Source organism: Rhinoderma darwinii, chromosome 2, assembly GCF_050947455.1.
Source record: "Rhinoderma darwinii isolate aRhiDar2 chromosome 2, aRhiDar2.hap1, whole genome shotgun sequence".
Lineage (NCBI taxonomy): Eukaryota > Metazoa > Chordata > Amphibia > Anura > Rhinodermatidae > Rhinoderma > Rhinoderma darwinii.
In genome coordinates this window covers 112,924,685-112,945,399 of record NC_134688.1, presented here as the reverse complement: position 1 = coordinate 112,945,399, position 20,715 = coordinate 112,924,685, and the positions used below count along the sequence as shown (strand labels likewise).

Genomic DNA, 20,715 nt, shown 5'->3' with positions numbered 1-20,715 from the left:
TAACAGAGGGAGCCCCCTTGCTCTGTCTAACCCCCTAGATGCTGCATCTGCTATTGACCGCGGCATCTAGGGGGTTAATGGAGTAGCAGTGCTCCAAGGTCTGCCCGGTGACCACTGCTGCTAGATTTTCAAAACATAAGGGCAAAGTCACATGATCCCTGCATACATGGTCTGTCACTCAGGCCCCACCCAGATGACGACATCATCAGAACCTAGAACTGTTAGTGACATCACAATACAAGTGACATCACAATGCCCTGTCCAGCACTACATAATGTGAAGGATGTGCTGGGGACAGTTGAGGGTTTTGAAGAAGGAGATGATGATTATGATGATGATGGATGTGAGAGTTTTGATACTAATTTTGCTGACTGTCGTCCCATGTGATGTAGAAGGTCTGGTCAATAGAAGAACAGCAGGTAATGTGCATTTATACTTGAGGGGGTTCTGTTAGGGTATGTTCACACGCTGAGAGGCAGTTACGTGTGAAAAGACAGACTGTTAACAGCTGCCTCGTTTCACACGTAAAAGCTCCTCCTCGTAATTTACGAGGCGTCTGTGACGCTAGTAAACCTTGAGCCGTGCTTCATTGATTTCAATGAAGAACGGCTCAAATTACGTGGCAAAGAAGTGCCCTGCACTTCTTTGCCGAGGCAGTAAATTTACGGGTCGTCGTTTGACAGCTGTCAAACGACGACTCGTAAATAACAGGTCGTCTGCACAGTACGTCGGCAAACCCATTCAAATGAATGGGCAGATGTTTGCCGACGTATTGTAGCCCTATTTTCAGACGTAAAACGAGGCATAATACGCCTCGTATACGTCTGAAATTTGGCCGTGTGAACATACCCTTACAAGAGATCAGTGGCGCTACATAGGCGCTGCCTATCTTTTCCTATCTGTCTCACGTGGCTTTTGCAGGAAGTTTCTTTCTTCTGTGCCAGCTAATGATTGACATGTAATACTCCCTCTCTCTTTAAGATGTTCTTTAGCAGCTGCATTGTGTATTATACAGATCTGAGCCACAGCTGCAGACCTTCTTTATTTACATGCACTGACTTAATGTAATAAATTGTCAGAACAGGAGGGAAATTTGTGCTGCTGCTGTATTTACCTCACAGAGGATTGTCTGCATGGAATACAACTGTAACAAACCCTCAGCTTTGAGACTTATTAGGTCTATACAGGTTTTCAGCCTCTGAGTGTAAGCAAGAATGATCAAATTCACTGCCAGCAAGCAGAGATCTTGAAAACATATTAGAAAGATGCAGAAATATATAACTATTGCGATTTATATAAAAAAAAAAAAAAAATATTATAAAACATGAGCAGTCATATATAATCCCTGCATGCACTGCCCTTCACTCAGGCCCCGCGCAGATTACATCATCAGAACTCTGCACTGTTGGTGACATCACAATACCAGTGACATCACAATGCCCTGTCCAGCCCTATAGAAGGCAGGAGATTTGCTGGAGATATTTGATGGTTTTGATTAAGGAGATGATGATGATGATGATGATGAATGTAAGAGTTTTGCTACTGATTTTGCTGACGGTCGCCCCGTGTGACGTAGAGGGTCGGGTCACTAGAAAATCAGCAGGTAACGGAAATTTTCTAATGGGGGGGCTTTGTTACTAAGTATAAGGTAATGATCTGTAAAAGTGGTCTCCAACTTGAGACTATCCAATTGTTGTGCAACTACAATTCCCAGCATGTTTACAATGTCCTCATCTGGTATACTGTAAGCAAAGTCTCACTATTATTTATTATTCATTTCTGGACAGTGACCACCCCTACCGTGCCCCTGCCAGCTGCCACCCTGGAGGAAATCCTTGGTTACACCGCTGTGGCAGTATTTGATGCCTTCCTGTTCGCTGTGATTGGGGCCCTGATATATTTCATCTACAAATTGCACCAATTCGTGCGTACGGACCCAGCAGAGGGCGAGCTAAAGGAAGTTGTTGTGGAGAAGCCGGCTGCTCCAAAGAAAGAGCCAGGTGTAAAAATCACAGCTTCGAGCGAGGATCTAAAAAACAAAGTGGCCCATATACCAGCTGCTCCAAAGCTAGACCTGAGTGCATTTACCACCGCACCAAAGAAAGATCTAAAAAACAAAGTGGGTCAGATACCAGCTGCTCTGAATCTAGAGCCGAGTGCATCTATGACCGCACCAAAGAAAGATCTAAAAGACGATGTGGCCCAGATACCAGCTGCTCCGAAGCTAGAGCCGAGTGCATTTATGACCGCACCAAAGAAAGATCGAAATAACGAAGTGGGCCAGATACCAGCTGCTCCGAAGCTAGAGCCGAGTGCATTTAATACCGCACCGAAGAAAGAGATTAAAAATGATATGGCCCAGATACCAGCTGCTCCGAAGTTAGAGTTAAATGCATTTACCACTGCACCGAAAAAAGATCTAACAAACCAGACCCAAAAGGCAGATGCTGCTGTGAAAGAGCAAAGTGCTACAACCACCACACAGAGCGCAGATCTGGAGAACGTTGTGGAACCAGTTGTTTGGAAGGAAATACCAAAGCTAGAGCCCACTGCATTTATGACCACACTGAGTGAACTGCTAAAGAAACGCTGTGGTCAATAAATCAGATTGTAGGTGGACCACTGTTGATCAACTGATGTTTGATCAACTGTAAGAAAAAAAGGTGACCACAGTATACCACCATAGAAAAGTGATCATCTTTCACTACAAGGAATGGGACACCAGAGCCATCGGATGTCTACAGTGTCTGGATCCTGTCATCAGATTTGAGCAACGCCATTGGGCTGGAAAAACGTCCTAAAATATTTGACTTCACATTGAAGGACATCTTTGTTCCAGTTTGTTGATGGCATTGGATGCCTGTAATAAATCTGGGTGCATTTTTAAAAAATGTGTGTTTTTCTGAATTGTTAGGAACTTGTACAGATGTGGGATTGTAATTATAATAATTTCAGAGGTCCCATTACATGCTACTGATACGTTCAGATCAATATTCAAAGCTATAGAAATGAATTATAATCTTTATGATTCATTATGGTATAGTAGTTTGTCCGTAAAAAATTTTGGCGGTCCGTGATTTTTGGATAAATCATCCTGACTAAAAGAATCAGGTTGGCAATCCTGGTTAACGCACATATATCCCACTTCAGAAATCAATGAACCTTTGGAAGGACGTAATATAAAGGATGTAATATAAAGTACACACTTATATGTTTTTTAATTGTGTAGGATCAGTGGCTTGAATTTTTTTTCAATGTAAATAAATTCATATCACGGCCCATAACTAAGTGCCTAAACTAACAACACAGTCAGGGCTGATTCAGACGAACGTGACGTTTTTGCGCACGCAAAAACCGCGGCGTTTTGCGTGCGCAAAAGGCACTTGACAGCTCTGTGTGCCATGTTCATATGGATGCGCGGCTGCGTGCTTTTCGCGCAGCCGCCATCATTATGACACTCCATTTGGATGTTTGTAAACAGAAAAACACGTAGTGCTTTTCTGTTTACATTCATTCTTTTACTGTTATTGCGCGAATAACAGTTGTCCCGCGGAAGTGCTTCTGTGGGGCATGCGTGATTTTCACGCACCCATTGACTTCAATGGGTGCGTGATGCGCGAAAAACGCCGACACATAGTGCATGTCGCGAGTTTTACGCAGCGGACTAATGCTGCGCAAAACTCACAGACTATCTGCACTGCCCCATAGACTTCTCTAGGTCCGCGCGAGCCGCGTGAAAACCACGCGGCAGGCACGGACGCAAAACACGTTAGTCTGAATCAGCCCTCAGGGTGCCCCCGTTAACAGTGCCATCAATATACAGTGTCAGCACAATACCGCATAAACAACAGTGCCACCAAATTTCCCTTAAAGGCGCACTCCACGTTTTTTTTTTTTTTAAATTTCCCCCCCATTTGTACATTGGTGTTTCAGTGGGGTGCTGTGTGCAGAAATACTTACCGATCCGTGCATCACGTCATTTTCGGGTCCAGCGCCGCCCACGTGATCTTCATTCTGACCTGGTCTGGAATCCCTGTGCTTTTGAGAAAACCGGAACTCAGGCTCTCAATGCATTCCTATGGAGCCTCGTTCTGGCCAGAAGGGTACTGGACGTATACTGCAGAGCTTGCGTTAATAGCTTTATGTTTTTCCACCTTGTCAGTACTCTCTACCATATATAAAGTTACTTGTAAGGTGGTCACTAACTATGTTCACGTTTTCAGTGGCAGGTTTTTTTCCGATCTTTGCTTCACAAGGCAGTGATCAACAGCCGCCTTTCCCTTGAGCGTTGCTGGGAGTTGGTGGACCTCAGCTTATGTCGCTGGTGAGCTCATCTGTAGCCCCTGCTACGTGGACAAAGCATGGTAAGGCCTGGTTGGCAATGTTGGCATGGTTGCAAATGGTGAAGGATAGGAACGTCTCTTCTTCGGATGATTTACGTAGGGAGGTTACAATTGTGTACTTGCTTGCATTACATACTTCAGGTGCGTCAGGTTTAGTTGCCCAAAGGCAAACGTTTATTGGGGACTTCATGACTTTAAAGGATCGAATACTTTGGTCGCTTAACTGGGACCCCTCACCTTTACCCCTAGAATAAGACTCCGACAACTGTTTTGGTGAAAGGCCATAGCAGCCATATTTATTTAATAACATTCTGAAACAAATATGCAACTTTAGCATAATCATAAATGTATATATAAATATTACATATAAATAACAATAATAATAACATAAAAGAAAGGTCAATTTACCCTTGGCCGTCCACACCTGACACAAAGGCACAGTGTACCGTTTGTAAATTGCTCCTGGGGACTGCATCCCCCCAGGGACTCCACCTGATGTATTCTCACCAATCCGATGCACGGCCCATTTTCGTGCACCTTAACCTCAATTTTCTGCCTCCAAGGAACCCCCTTTTCCCCCCCAACACAAATCACTGCTGCCATGACAAGAAAAAACTCCAGTCCCTGAAAAAGAAAAACACGTTAACACCATATACAACAGCATAAATAAATACAGATTGTAAGGCGGGAGGGTGGCAACTTCTCCCTCTGCGTGCCAAACTTTGACACTTCTCCATTCCTGCCCCCCTGTACCCTGCAAGCCCACCCCTGTTCCGCCTACCGTTTAACCCCTTGCATTCCTACCTTACTTAACCGCTTCTGTCCTTTACAGCCTCCCTGCTTCTACCCCCAGTCAAGCCGCATTACGCTACGGCTTCGCCACGCTCCATTGCTCTCCTTCTACTTCAAATTATTAGGATGGAAAGATGTTACTAAATGTTTCCTAATAACTCAGGCTTTAAAAGTTTGGAAGAAAACACACATAAAAACGAAATGTAGGCGCCCTGTCTCTTATAAATTGCTGTGCCAGTTAATTACTGCCTGTGAAACAGTATGTGTGTCTCCCTATTAGAGTACGTTACTTTCACTTAGTTTTACCCTGGCTTTCTTTGGAGCCTTCCGCATCAGTGAACTGTTACCCCCCCCTCTAAGAATAAGATAGATGGCTTGATTTACACAGATGTTATGGTAAACACAGAGACAGCCCGTATACGGGTCCGTCGCTTCAAAGGAGGATTTACACGAGCGTGTGCGTTTTGTTCGCACAATAGGTACCTAACAGCTCCGTGTGTCAGCTGCGTATATATTGCGTGGCTGCGTGCTTTTCGCGCAGCCGCAATCATTATGACAACTGTTTGTATGTTTGTAAACAGAAAAGCATGTGGTGCTTTTCTGTTTACATTCATAGTTTTACTGCAGTTGCGCGAATCACGCGCGTCCCACGGAAGTGCCTCCGTGTGGTGCGCGTGATTTTCACGCACCTATTGACTTCAATGGGTGCGTGATGCATGATAAACGCAGAAATATAGGACGTCGTGAATTTTACGCAGCGGACTCATGCTGCGCAAAAATCACGGACTGTCTGCACGGCCCCATAGACTAACATAGGTCCGTGCGGCGCGCGTGAAAAGCACGCACGTTGCACGGACGTATATCACGTTCGTGTAAATCCCCCCTTACCATCTATCAATTTATAGTCAATTTTTCACGGTGCCTAGTACTATGCGGTGCGTCCCCAAATCATTTTGCCACTCATTCCTTTCGAATCGGTGCTGCCACTGAGGCGGCTAGGGCGGGCCTCACAGACGCAGAGGTTCAGCGCATAGGATGTTGGCGCTCCGCCTGCTTTGCAACCGTAACGCAGGTGTCCTAAGGCGAGCTCAGGGAGGACAGAAACCTCCCGTGGAGCAGAAGGGCAGCCTGACCTGTTAGGGTATGTGCACACGACCTCTTTTCAGACGTAATGGAGGCGTTTTACGCCTCGAATTACGCCTGAAAAGACGGCTCCAATACGTCTGCAAACATCTGCCCAGTGCTTGCAATGGGTCTTACGATGTTCTGTGAAGACGAGCTGTCATTTTACGTGTCGCTGTCAAAATACGGCGCGTAAAATGGCAGCTCGTCAAAAGAAGTGCAGGACACTTCTTGGGACGTTTTTGGAGCGGTTTTCTCATAGACTCTATTGAAAACAGATCCAAAAACGGCCATAAAAAAGGCGGCAAAAACACTGCGAAAAACGCCGCGAAAAATGCGAGTTGCTGAAAAAACGTCTGAAAATCAGGAGCTGTTTTCCCTTAAAAACAGCTCCGTATTTTCAGACGTATTTTGTTAATCGTGTGAACATACCCTTAGTATAATTATTTACACCCTGACTTTTTATTATATTATATGTTTTTGGTTATCACAATTTTGTTACAACTGTTCTTCTTTTATTTAGATCACCAAAAGCCCACGGTATGGCTACTTGGGAATTCTTACATATTTTGGGCGGCGCAGAGGGCTGAAGGTAGGTCCGGAGGCTGTGCTTTGGGTTTCCTGACTTTCAGAAGATCAAATGCTATTTTACAACTCACAGGCCGCTGTGCTCTTCCTGCTAACCTGCTCCTCTCTAGCGGTGTGTGCTGCGTGCAGTGTCAGAAAAGAGAAGTGTTGTAGCAGATGTGCACCTATCGTGCTGCACGTCTGCTAAATAAGTCCTGCTGCCCCCCACGCGATTCCAGCCCAGCCTATCCCTGGCTCCTCGCTAGGATCAACACAGTGCACAAAATGCCATGCCCCCTTTTTAGCTAGGTGGCGCCGCCTGAGGCAGCAGGCTCACCTTATGACAGGTGTGGCCCTGGGTGTTAGAGGTTAGGGAGTTAGTACAGGCTAGGAGCACTGTGACCACTGTTTCACTGGATGTCATGAATGTGCATACATGACTCCCACAGAACCACCCTAAAGGATCTCTGGCCAGTGAATGTAATGTACATGATCAGAAAAAATACATAAAGTTTCATGGAAAAAGATGTATACATGATACATACAGTGAAGGAAATAAGTATTTGATCCCTTGCTGATTTTGTAAGTTTGCCCACTGTCAAAGACATGAACAGTCTAGAATTTTTAGGCTAGGTTAATTTTACCAGTGAGAGATAGATTATATAAAAAAAAAAAAAGAGAAAATCACATTGTCAAAATTATATATATTTATTTGCATTGTGCACAGAGAAATAAGTATTTGATCCCTTTGGCAAACAAAACTTAATACTTGGTGGAAAAACCCTTGTTGGCAAGCACAGCAGTCAGACGTTTTTTGTAGTTGATGATGAGGTTTGCACACATGTTAGATGGAATTTTGGCCCACTCCTCTTTGCAGATCATCTGTAAATCATTATGATTTCGAGGCTGTCGCTTGGCAACTCGGATCTTCAGCTCCCTCCATAAGTTTTCGATGGGATTAAGGTCTGGAGACTGGCTAGGCCACTCCATGACCTTAATGTGCTTCTTTTTGAGCCACTCCTTTGTTGCCTTGGCTGTATGTTTTGGGTCATTGTCATGCTGGAAGACCCAGCCACGGGCCGTTTTTAATGTCCTGGTGGAGGGAAGGAGGTTGTCACTCAGGATTTGACGGTACATGGCTCCATCTATTCTCCCATTGATGTGGTGAAGTAGTCCTGTGCCCTTAGCAGAGAAACACCCCCAAAACATAATGTTTCCACCTCCATGCTTGACAGTGGGGACGGTATTCTTTGGGTCATAGGCAGCATTTCTCTTCCTCCAAACACGGCGAGTTGAGTTAATGCCAAAGAGCTCAATTTTAGTCTCATCTGACCACAGCACCTTCTCCCAATCACTCTCAGAATCATCCAGATGTTCATTTGCAAACTTCAGATGGGCCTGTACATGTGCCTTCTTGAGCAGGGGGACCTTGCGGGCACTGCAGGATTTGAATCCATTACGGCGTAATGTGTTACCAATGGTTTTCTTGGTGACTGTGGTCCCAGCTGCCTTGAGATCATTAACAAGTTCCCCCGTGTAGTTTTCGGCTGAGCTCTCACCTTCCTCAGGATCAAGGATACCCCACGAGATGAGATTTTGCATGGAGCCCCAGATCGATGTCGATTGACAGTCATTTTGTATGTCTTACATTTTCTTACTATTGCACCAACAGTTGTCTCCTTCTCACCCAGCGTCTTACTTATGGTTTTGTAGCCCATTCCAGCCTTGTGCAGGTCTATGATCTTGTCCCTGACATCCAGAGAAAGCTCTTTGGTCTTGCCCATGTTGTAGAGGTTAGAGTCAGACTGATTAATTGAGTCTGTGGACAGGAGTCTTTTATACAGGTGACCATTTAAGACAGCTGTCTTTAATGCAGGCACCAAGTTGATTTGGAGCGTGTAACTGGTCTGGAGGAGGCTGAACTCTTAATGGTTGGTAGGGGATCAAATTCTTATTTCTCTGTGCACAATGCAAATAAATATATATAATTTTGACTATGTGATTTTTATATATATATATATATATATATATATATATATATATCTCACTGGTAAAATTAACCTAGCCTAAAAATTCTAGACTGTTCATGACTTTGACAGTGGGCAAACCTACAAAATCAGCAAGGGATCAAATACTTATTTCCTTCACTGTAGCAGCAAAAATAGCAAAAAACATCAAAACACCCATACCCATCTAATCACTAAATTCGGTAGCCTTGAGAAGGAAATACTATAAAAGAATTGGTATCATCTGCCTCTTTGTGAAGAAATCAGTAAAATAGTTGGTGTTAATCCAAGTTTGGTGGCCAAAAGAGCACCCAACCTTGGGGATTTACTCGTCAATAGCAAATTTAAAAGATAAACGCAATCAAATACCACTTGGCTGTTTAACCCCTTCCCGCACCTTGGCGTAACTGTACGTCCAGGTGAGCAGTAACTTCGCGCACCTGGGCGTGCAGTTACGTCCGCGCTTTAACAGTTAACCGCCGCTCGGCGCTACACCGTAGCGGCGGTTAACTGTGCAGGGTGGTAGCCCTGCTCTCCCAATTGCCGATCAGCGGCCTGTCGCCGCTGAAATCGGCAATTAACCCCTTCGATGCGGTGGTCGATTGCGATTACCACATCGAAGAGGTTTACAGCGGATCGGCAGCCCCCCACATGTATTTGCTGGGGCTGGCGATCCTTATCATGGCAACCAGAGGCCAGACAATGACCACCGGGTTGCCATGTACGGAAGCCTCGGAGGATCAGCCTCCGGCCGGTCCTCCGATGCTTCCTGTCAGTGTGACTGTCACGTCACAATGACAGTTAGAACACATTACACTACGTGTGTAGTGTAATGTGTTCCAGCAGCGATCAGAGCTGCAGGTCTAAGTGTCCCCTAGTGGGACAAGTAAAAAAAGTAAAAAAAAGATAATAAAAATGTTTTTAAAAAGTGTAAAAATAAAAGTTAGAAGTGACATAAACAAAGAATGCTTTTTTTCCTATAATAAGTCTTTTATTATAGGAAAAAAATTAACACGTTAAAATAAGTACACATATTTGGTATCGCCGCGTCCGTAACAACCCCAACTATAAAACTGTAATATTATTTTTCCCGAACGGTGAATACCGCGAAAAAAATAAACGAAGAACAGTGCCCGAATCACAATTTTTGGGTTACCAACCCTCCCAAAATATACAATAAAAAGTGATCAAAAAGTCGCATGTATGCCAAAATGGTACCAATACAAACTACATCCCGTCCCGCAAAAAACAAGCCCTTACAGCGCTTTTTTGACTGAAAAATAAAAACGTTATGGCTCTCAGAATATGGTGACACAAAAATTTATTTATTTTATAAATAAGTGATTTTATTGCACAAACGCTGCAAAACATAACAAAATTATATACATCTGGTATCGCTGTAATCGTATCGACCCGCAGAATAAAGTATAATGGTCATTTATAGCCCAGGGTGAAGGCCATAAAAAAACGAATAGAAAACATTGTCAGAATTTATGGTTTTTGGTCACCTTGCTTTGCCAAAAAATGGAATAAAACGTGATCCCAAAAATTTCTGGTACCCCAAAATGGTACCAATGAAAACCTACAGATTGTCCCGCAAAGAATAAACCCTCACTCAGCTCCGGTGGAGAAAAAATAAAAAAGTTCTGGCTCCCAGAATATGGCGATGCAAAATGTGCAGAGTGTTCCAAAAGCAGATAAGATCCGACACCATTTATCAGTGCGACACCGGCCACATATCTGCGGATTATTATTTATTTACTGCATTATTATACCCTCTTATTATATCCTGATGTACCCCGCACAGATTACATATACCCTGATGTACCCCGCACAGATAACATGTACCCTGATGTACCCCGCACAGGTTACATATGCCCCCACATTACAAACTGAAACACCAGTAAAACCCCAAACAGAACAACTACCAAGCTACATCTGCGCCCCAAAAGCCAAATGGCGTCCCTCCCTTCTGAGCAGTGCAGCGTGCCCAAACACCAGTTTACGTCCACAGATATGGCATCGCCATACCCGGGAGAACCCGGTTAATATTTTATGAGGTATTTGTCTTCAGTGGCACAAACTGGGCATAACATGTAGTGCACTAAAATGGCATATGAGTGGAAAATTGTAATTTTCACTCCGCACTATGTGCTGCGCATTAACCCCTTCGCGCACCACAACATAGCATGTCTTAGTGTGGGGGGTGATGTATGGAGCGTCTCACGTGAAAAATAAAGAATTTAAAACTGCAAAATCGCTGTTTTTTTGGTCACCTTCGCTCTACCTAAAAATGTAATAAAAATTGCTCAAAAAGTTGTATCTACCAAAAAATGGTACCAATAAAAACGACCGCTCGTCCCCCAATAAATAAGCCCTCACACCGCTCTATTGACTGAAAAATAAAAAAGTTGTGGCTCTTGGAACGCGGGGAGGAAAAAACTAAAAAGGAAAAGAAAAAAATGGATCAGTCCAGAAAGGGTTAATTACTTTCTAATGAAAAACCATTTATGACCACACGTGGGGTAAAGTCGTACTCGGGAGAAATTGCTTTACAAATGTTGGGCAGCATTTTCTCCTTTATCCTTTGTAAAATTGAAAAAAATGCAACATTTTAGTGGAAGAAATGTTGATATTCATTTTCATGGCCCAATTCTAATAAATCCTGCAAAAGACTTCTGGGGTCTAAATGCCCACTATATCCCTAGATAGATACTTTAAGTGCTGTAATTTCCGGGGGGCGTGGCCTGGACGGACATGGAAGGAGTCGCATAACCGCTGAGCTCCTGAGGTGAAAGCCTAAACCAGCTCAAATAAACCTGCTACCGCCGACTTACCTGCTCCCTATTCGGTGGAGTGGACCGTGATCAGAGTCCCGGCCAGTGTGTCGGGGAGCGGCTCCGGCGCCGGTGAAAGGTCTGGCCCTTGCATCGTGGAGGCCGAGGAAGGTGGCGGCCATCTTCTCCTTCTTCTCCTCCTCCTAACGGCGCGAAAGTGCAGGAACGGCTGTGAAGGCAGTGAGCGGCGTCTTGACAGGGTGAGTGAGGAGTGAGCAGGGCACATCTTGAAGTGCTGGCCGGCAGTTGTTGAGGAGCAGAGCACAGGGAGAAGATTTAAAGCTAAGTCTCCTGAAGACAAAACGACTCCCCCCACCCCCAGCGGCCATCTTAATTCAGATAGCCAGGTGCAGGGAAGTACAGGGCTGGGAGTGGCAGCAACAAAAGTGAAACAGTACAGCACAGATAGTGAGACACAGTACTGCATCTTCCCTGGCATTGATTAAAACCTGTTGGAGAAATATACCGCTTTCAAGAAGAGAATACCGGAAGAAATACTTATATTACATTGGTCTTCCGTGGAAGATATTTCAGTATCGTTGCAGCTTAGAATCAAACAGCGATTTTTCCCTTGTCACAATGGGGGGCACATCTAAAAGAAATACTAAAGCAAAGCCGTCTAAGCTCACAGAGTTTTTTCCCTCGTCCTCTTCTCAACAAGTGGTGGTAAACCCGCCGAATATCCCTCCCTCCCTCCTCCCCTGCGCCATCTTCTAGGGCTGCATCTGTAGAACGTGACATGCAGGATGACATGGAATCTCAGCCTGTTTCTGAGCATATGATAAAACGTCTTCTGAATTCATTGAGAGACTCAATTCAATCAGATTTACGGCAAGTTATTGGAGACTTAAGAGTAGATATACAAGCTATTGCCTCGCGGACCGATCATGTGGAGCATAAATTGGAGGAATTTGTGAAATCTCATAACTCGCTCATAGATGCGAACTACACTCTGGAGGAAGAAGTTATGCGTTTATCTACCAAAGTTTTGGCTCTAGAGGACAGATCCAGAAGAAATAATGTCCGTATTAGAGGTATACCTGAATCGGTCACACCAGATCTATTAGCGAAATTCCTCACGGACCTCATGGGAATCGTTTTACCGCAAAAATCGGCCCTGGATCTCACCATAGATAGGATTCACAGAATCCCTAAACCTAAGCACATTGCCGCTCACCTACCAAGAGATACAATTGCTCGAATCCACTTCTTTCATATAAAGGATAAATTTCTTAGAGGATTGAAGAACTCTCCTGACCTAACTGACCGCTTTAAGGACATTATTTTATTCCCGGATTTATCAGCGGCGACTATGCTACGCCGAAAAGAGTTTGCTGTGATGACAAAACTTCTGAGAGATAACGGCATATTGTACAAATGGGGGTTCCCAGTAAAATTAATAATTACCAGGAATGGCACGCATCATGTCTGCCTCTTACCAACCTCGGCGAAAGACCTGTTGCTTTCTTGGGGGATCATGTCATCCCCGTCTTCAAATCCCCGTCCCAGAAATCCTTCTAAGCCGGAGATGATTTCGCCATTGTGGTCGGATGCAAGGAGTAAGCCGGAACGGAGACCGCCTGACTGAAAATTGAGGCTTCTAGGGTACGAACGGCACTTCAAGGCTTTCGGAGTTCTCAGGTGGACGGTTCTTTTTCTGTCTACAGTTCTTAGGCTGAACTTTTGCCTCCATTTTTCTTTTCCCTGCAAGAGGGAATCTCCTGGTTGAAGTGAATGTGCTATATAGCATATTCATATTGGTTGTTTTTCCAAGTTTCCTGTTTTAGGATGTTCTATGTTGGTTCTCCATTGCTATGCCATAACCATAATTAGTTTTCTTTTATGTCTTAATGGGTCTTACAATACTTTCTGTTAATGCTCATGGCTTGAATTCTCCCTTCAAGAGATCTTTACTTTGGAAAGAAGCGTTCAAGTCCAAGGGAGATGTAATATGTGTGCAGGAATCGCATTTGTCCTCTAAAGACTGCCATTTATTTAAACATAAAAAATGTCCCCATGTGTACTATGCCTCTAACAGTGGAAAGAAGGCGGGGGTAATTATTGCAGTAAAAGAGTCACTTGCTTTTAAATGCATATCTGTTGTTTCTGATCCACAGGGTAGATTTATCATTTTAGTATGTGAAATTGATAACCTCTCATACACGTTGGTATCTGTATATGCCCCTAATGTAAGACAACTTCCCTTCCTTAAAAAGGTACTGTCAAAAGCTAAATCAGTGCAGAAAGGGGGATTAATATTATGCGGGGATTTTAATATAGTGGTAAACAAGGATATAGATCGCTCGGGGGAAAATACTAGATTGTCTCTCGACTTGAGTTCCTGGGTGCAGGAGGAAGAGTTACATGACGTATGGCGATACCAGCATGCTTCTGAAAGGGATTACACGTTCTACTCTTCCCCACATAAGGTGTACTCTAGGATTGATTATTTTCTGGTGGATAGAGAAGTGTTAACAAATTCGGTGACCTCCTCCCTTGGCCTGATAACTTGGTCAGATCATGCACCAATTACGCTTCAACATTCAGAGCACTATATTACACCCCGGAGTTCTTCTTGGAGGTTAAACACATTCTTATTAAATTCCCCAGATCTCCAAGCCAAAATAGACTCCGCTTTGAAAGAATTTTTTGAGATTAATGGCCCATCGGCCTCATCACCTGAACTCCTCTGGTGTACACATAAGGCGTTTGTAAGAGGCCTGTTTATTCAGGCTGCGGCTAAAGCAAAGAGGGCAAGAGATAAAGAATTTGAATTCCTTATCGACAACATACAGAAATTAGAGACAAAATTAAAAGTTTCTCCTTCTCCCACCTTGCGTGACGATCTAAGACACTTTAGGGACAAACTGCGCAATCACCAACTTTTCCTATATGAGAAAACTTTAAAAAAACTCAAATGGAACTTTTATATCCAAGGTGACAGACCCAGTAAAATTCTGGCAAAAAGAGTAAAACAACATGTTGCTAAATCCAAAATTTCATGGTTGAACGCATCAGAAGGGACAGAAGTGTATGATCCTCAGGAGATTACTGATACATCTTATTACAGTACCCTTTATAATCTAAATCAGGATAAACACCTTCCTGAGGTATCCGAATCAGGGGTGAATGATTTTTTAAAACAAATTCAATTGCCAACTCTATCAGAGGCCCAAATTAGTCAATTAAATTCCCCTTTTACGGTCGAAGAAATTAAACTGACCATTCTGCGATCCAAACAGAATAAATCCCCGGGACCGGATGGGTTGCCAAATGAGTACTACCGAACTTTCGCAGACTCGCTGATTCCATATATGCAAACTACTTTTATGGATATCGTGAATAAGCAGGCCCCTCCCCCTGAGATGTTGAGGCCACGATAGTCACACTCCCTAAGTGGTGTAATTTCCACTTTTGGGGGGTTTCCACTGTTTTGGTCTCTCAGGGGCTTTGCAAATGCGACATGGCACCCAAAAACCATTTCAGCTAAATTTGAGCTCCAAAAGCCAAATAGCGCTCCTTCCCTTCTAAGCCTTGCTGTGGGTCCAAACAGCAGTTTATTACCACATATGGCATATTTCCGTAATCGGGAGAAATTGTTTTACAAATGTTGGGGTGCTTTTTCTCCTTTATTCCTTGTAAAAATTAAAAATGGCTACCTTTTTTCAGAAAAAAAGTCGATTTTTACCTTTACAGAATAATTCCAATGAATTCAGCAAAACAACCGTGGGGTCAAAATGCTAACTTTACCCCTAGAAAAATTCCTTGATGAGTGTAGTTTCCAAAATGGGGTCACTTTCCGGGGGTTTCCACTATTTTGTTCCCTCCAGTGCAATTCAAACGCGACATGGCACTGAAAACTATACCAGCAAAATCAGAATTTCAAAATCCAAATGGTGCTCCTTCCCTTCTGAGTCCTGCTGTGGGTCCAAACAGCAGTTTATTACCACATATGGGGTATTGCTATAATCAGGAGAAATTGCTTTACATATATATGTTGGGGTGTTTTTTCTCTTTTATTCCTTGAAAAAATTAAACATTTCTACGTTTTTTCTGAAAAAAAGTAGATTTTCATCTTCACAAACTAATTCAAATAAATGTAACAAAAAAACTGTGGGTTCATAATGCTAATTATACCCCTAGATAAATTACCTGAGGGGTGTAGTTTCCAAAATGAGGTCACTTTTGGGGGTCTTTGTTGTTTTGGCCCCACAAGACCTCTTCAAACCTGACATGGTACCTAAAATATATACTAAAAAAAAGGAGGCCCCAAAATCCACTAGGTGCTTCTTTGCTTCTGAGGCCGGTGTTTCAGTCCATTACCGCACTAGGGCCACATGTGGGGTATTTCTAAAAACTGCAGAATCTGGGCAATAAATAATAAGTTACATTTCTCGGGTAAAACCTCCTGTGGTATAGAAAAAAATGTATTACAAATGAATTTTGTAAAAAAAAAATGAAATTTGTAACTTTCACCTCTACTTTGCTTTAATTCCTGTGAAACACCTAAAGGGTTAATACACTTTCTGAATGCTGTTTTGAATACTTTGAGGGGTGCAGTTTTCAAAATGGGGTGATTTATGGGGACTTTCTAATATATAAGGCCCTCAAAGCCACTTCAGAACTGAATTGGTCCTTGTAAAAAATCGCCTTTTTAAATTTTCTTGAAAATATGAGAAATCGCTGCTAAAGTTCTAAGTCTTGTAACGTCCTAGAAAAATAAAAGAATGTTCAAAAAACGATGCCAACATAAAGTAGACATATGGGTGATGTTAACTAGTAACTATTTTGTGTGGTATTACTATCTGTTTTACAAGCAGATACATTTAAATTGAGAAAAATGCTAATTTTTGCAAATTTTCTCCAAATCTTGGTGTTTTTTTACAAATAAATATTGCATTTATCAACCAAATTTTTTCACTAACATAAAGTACAATAAGTCACGAGAAAATAAACTCAGAATCGCTTGGATAGGTAAAAGCATTCCGGAGTTATTACCACATAAAGTGACACATGTCAGATTTGAAAAATCGGCTTCGTCCTGAAGGCCAAAACAGGCTCAGTCCTGAAGGGGTTAAAGGGTAACTAAACGTTTGACAAACTTCTGACATGTCATAGTCACACGTAAGAAGTTTTGATTGGTGGGGGTTACAGCACTGAGACCCCCATCAATCGCTAAAACGAAATGGCAGAAGCGCTCGTGTGAGCGGTCAGCCGCTTCCTTTCTGTTTGGCTTTTTCTGGAGATCAATGTATCGGTGTACGGGCTCAAAGACTTTCTATTGAGCCCCTACTCCGATACATTGATTTCCGGAACAAACTGGATTTATTTAGTGTTTTACTTTTTTGTAATAAATTGTATTCAGATAAAAAAAAATTATTTTGTCCCGCTTGGGGATTTCGCAATGCGATTTTCTGATCGCTATTAGGGCTTATTCACACGAACGTATAATACGTCCGTGCTACGCCCGTGGAAATCACGCGCGTCGCACAGACCTATGTTACTGAATGGGGCCATTCAGACTGTCAGTGAATTTCAAGCAGCGTATGTGTGCTGCGTGAAACGCACGACATGTCTTATATTTGGCCATGTTTCGCGCTGCACGCACCCATTGAGGCCAATGGGGGCGTGCAAATCGCGCTCGGCACACGGAAGCACTTCCGTGTGCCGCGCGTAATTCGCGCAACAGTAGTAAAATGAATGAATGAAAACAGAAAAGCACCACGTGCTTTTCTGTTTACAAACATAAAAACAAAGTGTCATAATGATGCCGGCTGCGCGAAAATCACGCAGCCACGCATCATATGCTGATGACACACGGACCTTTTGCGCGCACAAAACGCTCGTGTGAATCCGGCCTTATAATGCTGTGGTATGCTCCGTACACCAAAGCATTATTGTCTGTCATTGATAAACTGACAGACAATCTATTAAGCCGTGCTTCTAACCTAATAGGCATAAAGCTATGGCATTGGGGCTTTTTCAACCCATCGGCACCACCCACATGGTCTGTCACTCAGGCTCCACCCAGATGACGACATTATCAGAACCTAGAACTGTTAGTGACATCACAATACCAGTGACATCACAATGCCCTGACCAGCACTACATAATGTGAAGGATGTGCTGGGGACAGTTGAGGGTTTTGAAGAAGGAGATGATGATTATGATGATGATGGATGTGAGAGTTTTGCTGCTAATTTTGCTGACTGTCGTCCCATGTGATGTAGAAGGTCTGGTCACTAGAGGAACAGCAGGTAATGTGCATTTATACTTGGGGGGGGGTTCTGTTAGAAGAGATCAGTGGCGCTACATAGGCGCCGCTGCCTATCTTTTCCTATCTGTCTCACATGGCTTTTGCAGGAAGTTTCTTTCTTCTGTGCCAGCTAATGATTGACATGTAATACTCCCTCTCTCTTTAAAAAGAGGTTCTTTAGCAGCTGCATTGTGTATTATACAGATCTGAGCCACAGCTACAGACATTATTTATTTACATGCACTGACTTAATGTAATAAACTGTCAGAACAGGAGGGAAATTTGTGCTGCTGCTGTATTTACCTCACAGAGGATTGTCTGCACGGAATACAACTGTAACAAACCCTCAGCTTTGAGACTTATTAGGTCTGTACAGGTTTTCAGCCTCTGACTGTAAGCAAGAATGCTCAAATTCACTGCCAGCAAGCAGAGATCTTGAAAACATATTAGAAAGTTGCAGAAATATATAACTATTGTGATTTATATAAAACGAAGATTTTTTTTTTAAAAACATGAGCAGTCATATAATCCCTGCATGCACTGCCTTCACTCAGGCCCCGCCCAGATTACATCATCAGAACTCTGCACTGTTGGTGACATCACAATACCAGTGACATCACAATGCCCTGTCCAGCCCTATAGAAGGCGGGAGATTTGCTGGAGATATTTGATAGTTTTGATTTAGGAGATGATGATGATGATGATGAATGTAAGAGTTTTGCTACTGATTTTGCTGACGGTCGCTCCGTGTGACATAGAAGGTCGGGTCACTAGAAGATCAGCAGGTAATGGAAATTTTCTAATGGGGGGGGCTTTGTTACTAAGCATAAGGCAATGATCTGCCAAAGTGGTCTCCAACTTGAGACTATCCAACTGTTGTGCAACTACAATTCCCAGCATGTTTACAATGTCCTCATCTGGTATACTGTATGTAAAGTCTCACTATTATTTATTATTCATTTCTGGACAGTGACCACCCCTACCGTGCCCCTGCCAGCTGCCACCCTGGAGGAAATCCTTGGTTACACCGCTGTGGCAGTATTTGACGCCTTCCTGTTCGCTGTGATTGGGGCCCTGATATATTTTATCTACAAATTGCACCAATTCGTGCGTCAGGACCCAGCAGAGGGCGAGCTAAAGGAAGTTGTTGTGGAGAAGCCGGCTGCTCCAAAGAAAGAGCCGAGTGTAAAAATCACCGCTTCGAGCGAGGATCTAAAAAACAATGTGGCCCACATACCAGCTGCTCCAAAGCTAGACCTGAGTGCATTTACCACTGCACCAAAGAAATATCTAAAAATCGATGTGGGCCAGATACCAGCTGCTCCGAAGCTAGAGCCGAGTGCATTTATGACCGCACCAAAGAAAGATCTAAAAGACTATGTTGGCCAGATACCAGCTGCTCCGAAGCTAGAGCCGAGTGCATTTATGACCGCACCAAAGAAAGATCTAAAAGACGAAGTGGGCCAGATACCAGCTGCTCCGAAGCTAGAGCCGAGTGCATTTATGACCGCACCAAAGAAAGATCTAAATAACGAAGTGGGTCAGATACCAGCTGCTCCGAAGCTAGAGCCGAGTGCATTTATGACCGCACCAAAGAAAGATATAAAAAACGAAGTGGGCCAGATACCAGGTGCTCCGAAGCTAGACCTGAGTGCATTTATGACCGCACCAAAGAAAGAGATTAAAAATGATATGGCCCAGATACCAGCTGCTCCGAAGTTAGAGTTGAGTGCATTTACCACTGCACCGAAAAAAGATCTAACAAACGAGGCCCAAAAGGCAGATGCTGCTGTGAAAGAGCAAAGTGCAACAACCACCGCACAGAGCGCAGATCTGGAGAACGTTGTGGCTCAGGAACCAGTTTGGAAGGAAATACCAAAGCTAGAGCCCACTGAATTTATGACCACACTGAGTGAATTGCTAAAGAAACGCTGTGGCCAATAAATCAGATTGTAGGTGGGCTACTGGGAGATGTTTGATCAACTGTAAGAAAAAAGGTGACCACAATAGCACCATAGAAAAGTGATCATCTTTCACTACAAGGAATGGGACACCAGAGCCATCGGATGTCTACAGTGCCTGGATCCTGTCATTAGATTTGAGCAACGCCATTGGGCTGGAAAAACGTCCTAAAATATTTGACTTCACATTGACGGACATCTTTGTTCCAGCTTGTTGATGGCATTGGATGCCTGTAATAAAACTGGCTGCATTTAAAAAATTGATGTGTCTGATTTTTTGAATTTTTCGGAATTTGTGCAGATGTGGGATTGTAGTTATAATAATTTCAGAGGTCACATTACATGCTACTGATAAGTTTAGATCAATATTCAAAGCTATAGAAATTACTTATAATCTTTATGATTTATTATGGTATACTAATTGTCCGTAAAAAATGTTGGCCGTCCGGGATTTTTGGATACATTGTCCTGAAAAAAAGAAAGAATCAGGTTGGCAATCCTGGTCAACGCACATATATCCCACTTCAGAAATCAATGAACCTTTGGAAGAAGGATGTAATTAATTATCTAGGATCAGTGACTAGATGTTTTTTTTCAATGTAACTAAATGCATGTCACAGCCCCATAACTAAGTGCCTAAACTAAGAACACAGTTAGGGTACCCCGTTAACAGTGTCATCAGCAAACAGCTTCAGCACAACACCACATAAACAACAGTGCCACCAAATTTCCCTTAAGGGGGGATTCACACGAGCGTGTATTCGGTCCGTGCGGGCCGCGTGGTTTTCACGCGGCACGCATGGACCAATACAAGTCTATGGGGCAGTACAG

General features: G+C 43.3%; 2 protein-coding genes across 4 annotated transcripts; both read left to right on the top strand.

Moving 5' to 3' along the window:
* Nucleotides 1-320: 320 nt before the first annotated feature.
* On the top strand, nucleotides 321-2,873 carry LOC142740772 (uncharacterized). Of its 2 annotated transcripts, none has more exons than XM_075850194.1 (2): nucleotides 321-419; nucleotides 1,788-2,873. In XM_075850194.1, the coding sequence occupies exons 1-2, from the start codon at nucleotides 323-325 to the stop codon at nucleotides 2,600-2,602; spliced, it is 912 nt and encodes a 303-aa protein (XP_075706309.1). In that variant the 5' UTR covers nucleotides 321-322; the 3' UTR covers nucleotides 2,603-2,873. The 2 variants fall into 2 exon arrangements, with proteins under 2 accessions (XP_075706309.1, XP_075706308.1); XM_075850193.1 differs by lacking the exon at nucleotides 321-419 and adding an exon at nucleotides 1,407-1,603.
* A 14,957-nt stretch (nucleotides 2,874-17,830) lies between these two features.
* Nucleotides 17,831-20,144, top strand: LOC142740771 (uncharacterized). 2 transcript variants are annotated; one of them, XM_075850192.1, is made up of 2 exons: nucleotides 17,831-17,924; nucleotides 18,894-20,144. In XM_075850192.1, exons 1-2 carry the CDS (start codon nucleotides 17,834-17,836, stop codon nucleotides 19,865-19,867), a joined length of 1,065 nt encoding a protein of 354 aa, XP_075706307.1. In that variant the 5' UTR covers nucleotides 17,831-17,833; the 3' UTR covers nucleotides 19,868-20,144. The 2 variants fall into 2 exon arrangements, with proteins under 2 accessions (XP_075706307.1, XP_075706306.1); XM_075850191.1 differs by lacking the exon at nucleotides 17,831-17,924 and adding an exon at nucleotides 18,479-18,708.
* The last annotated feature ends 571 nt before the right edge of the window (nucleotides 20,145-20,715 follow it).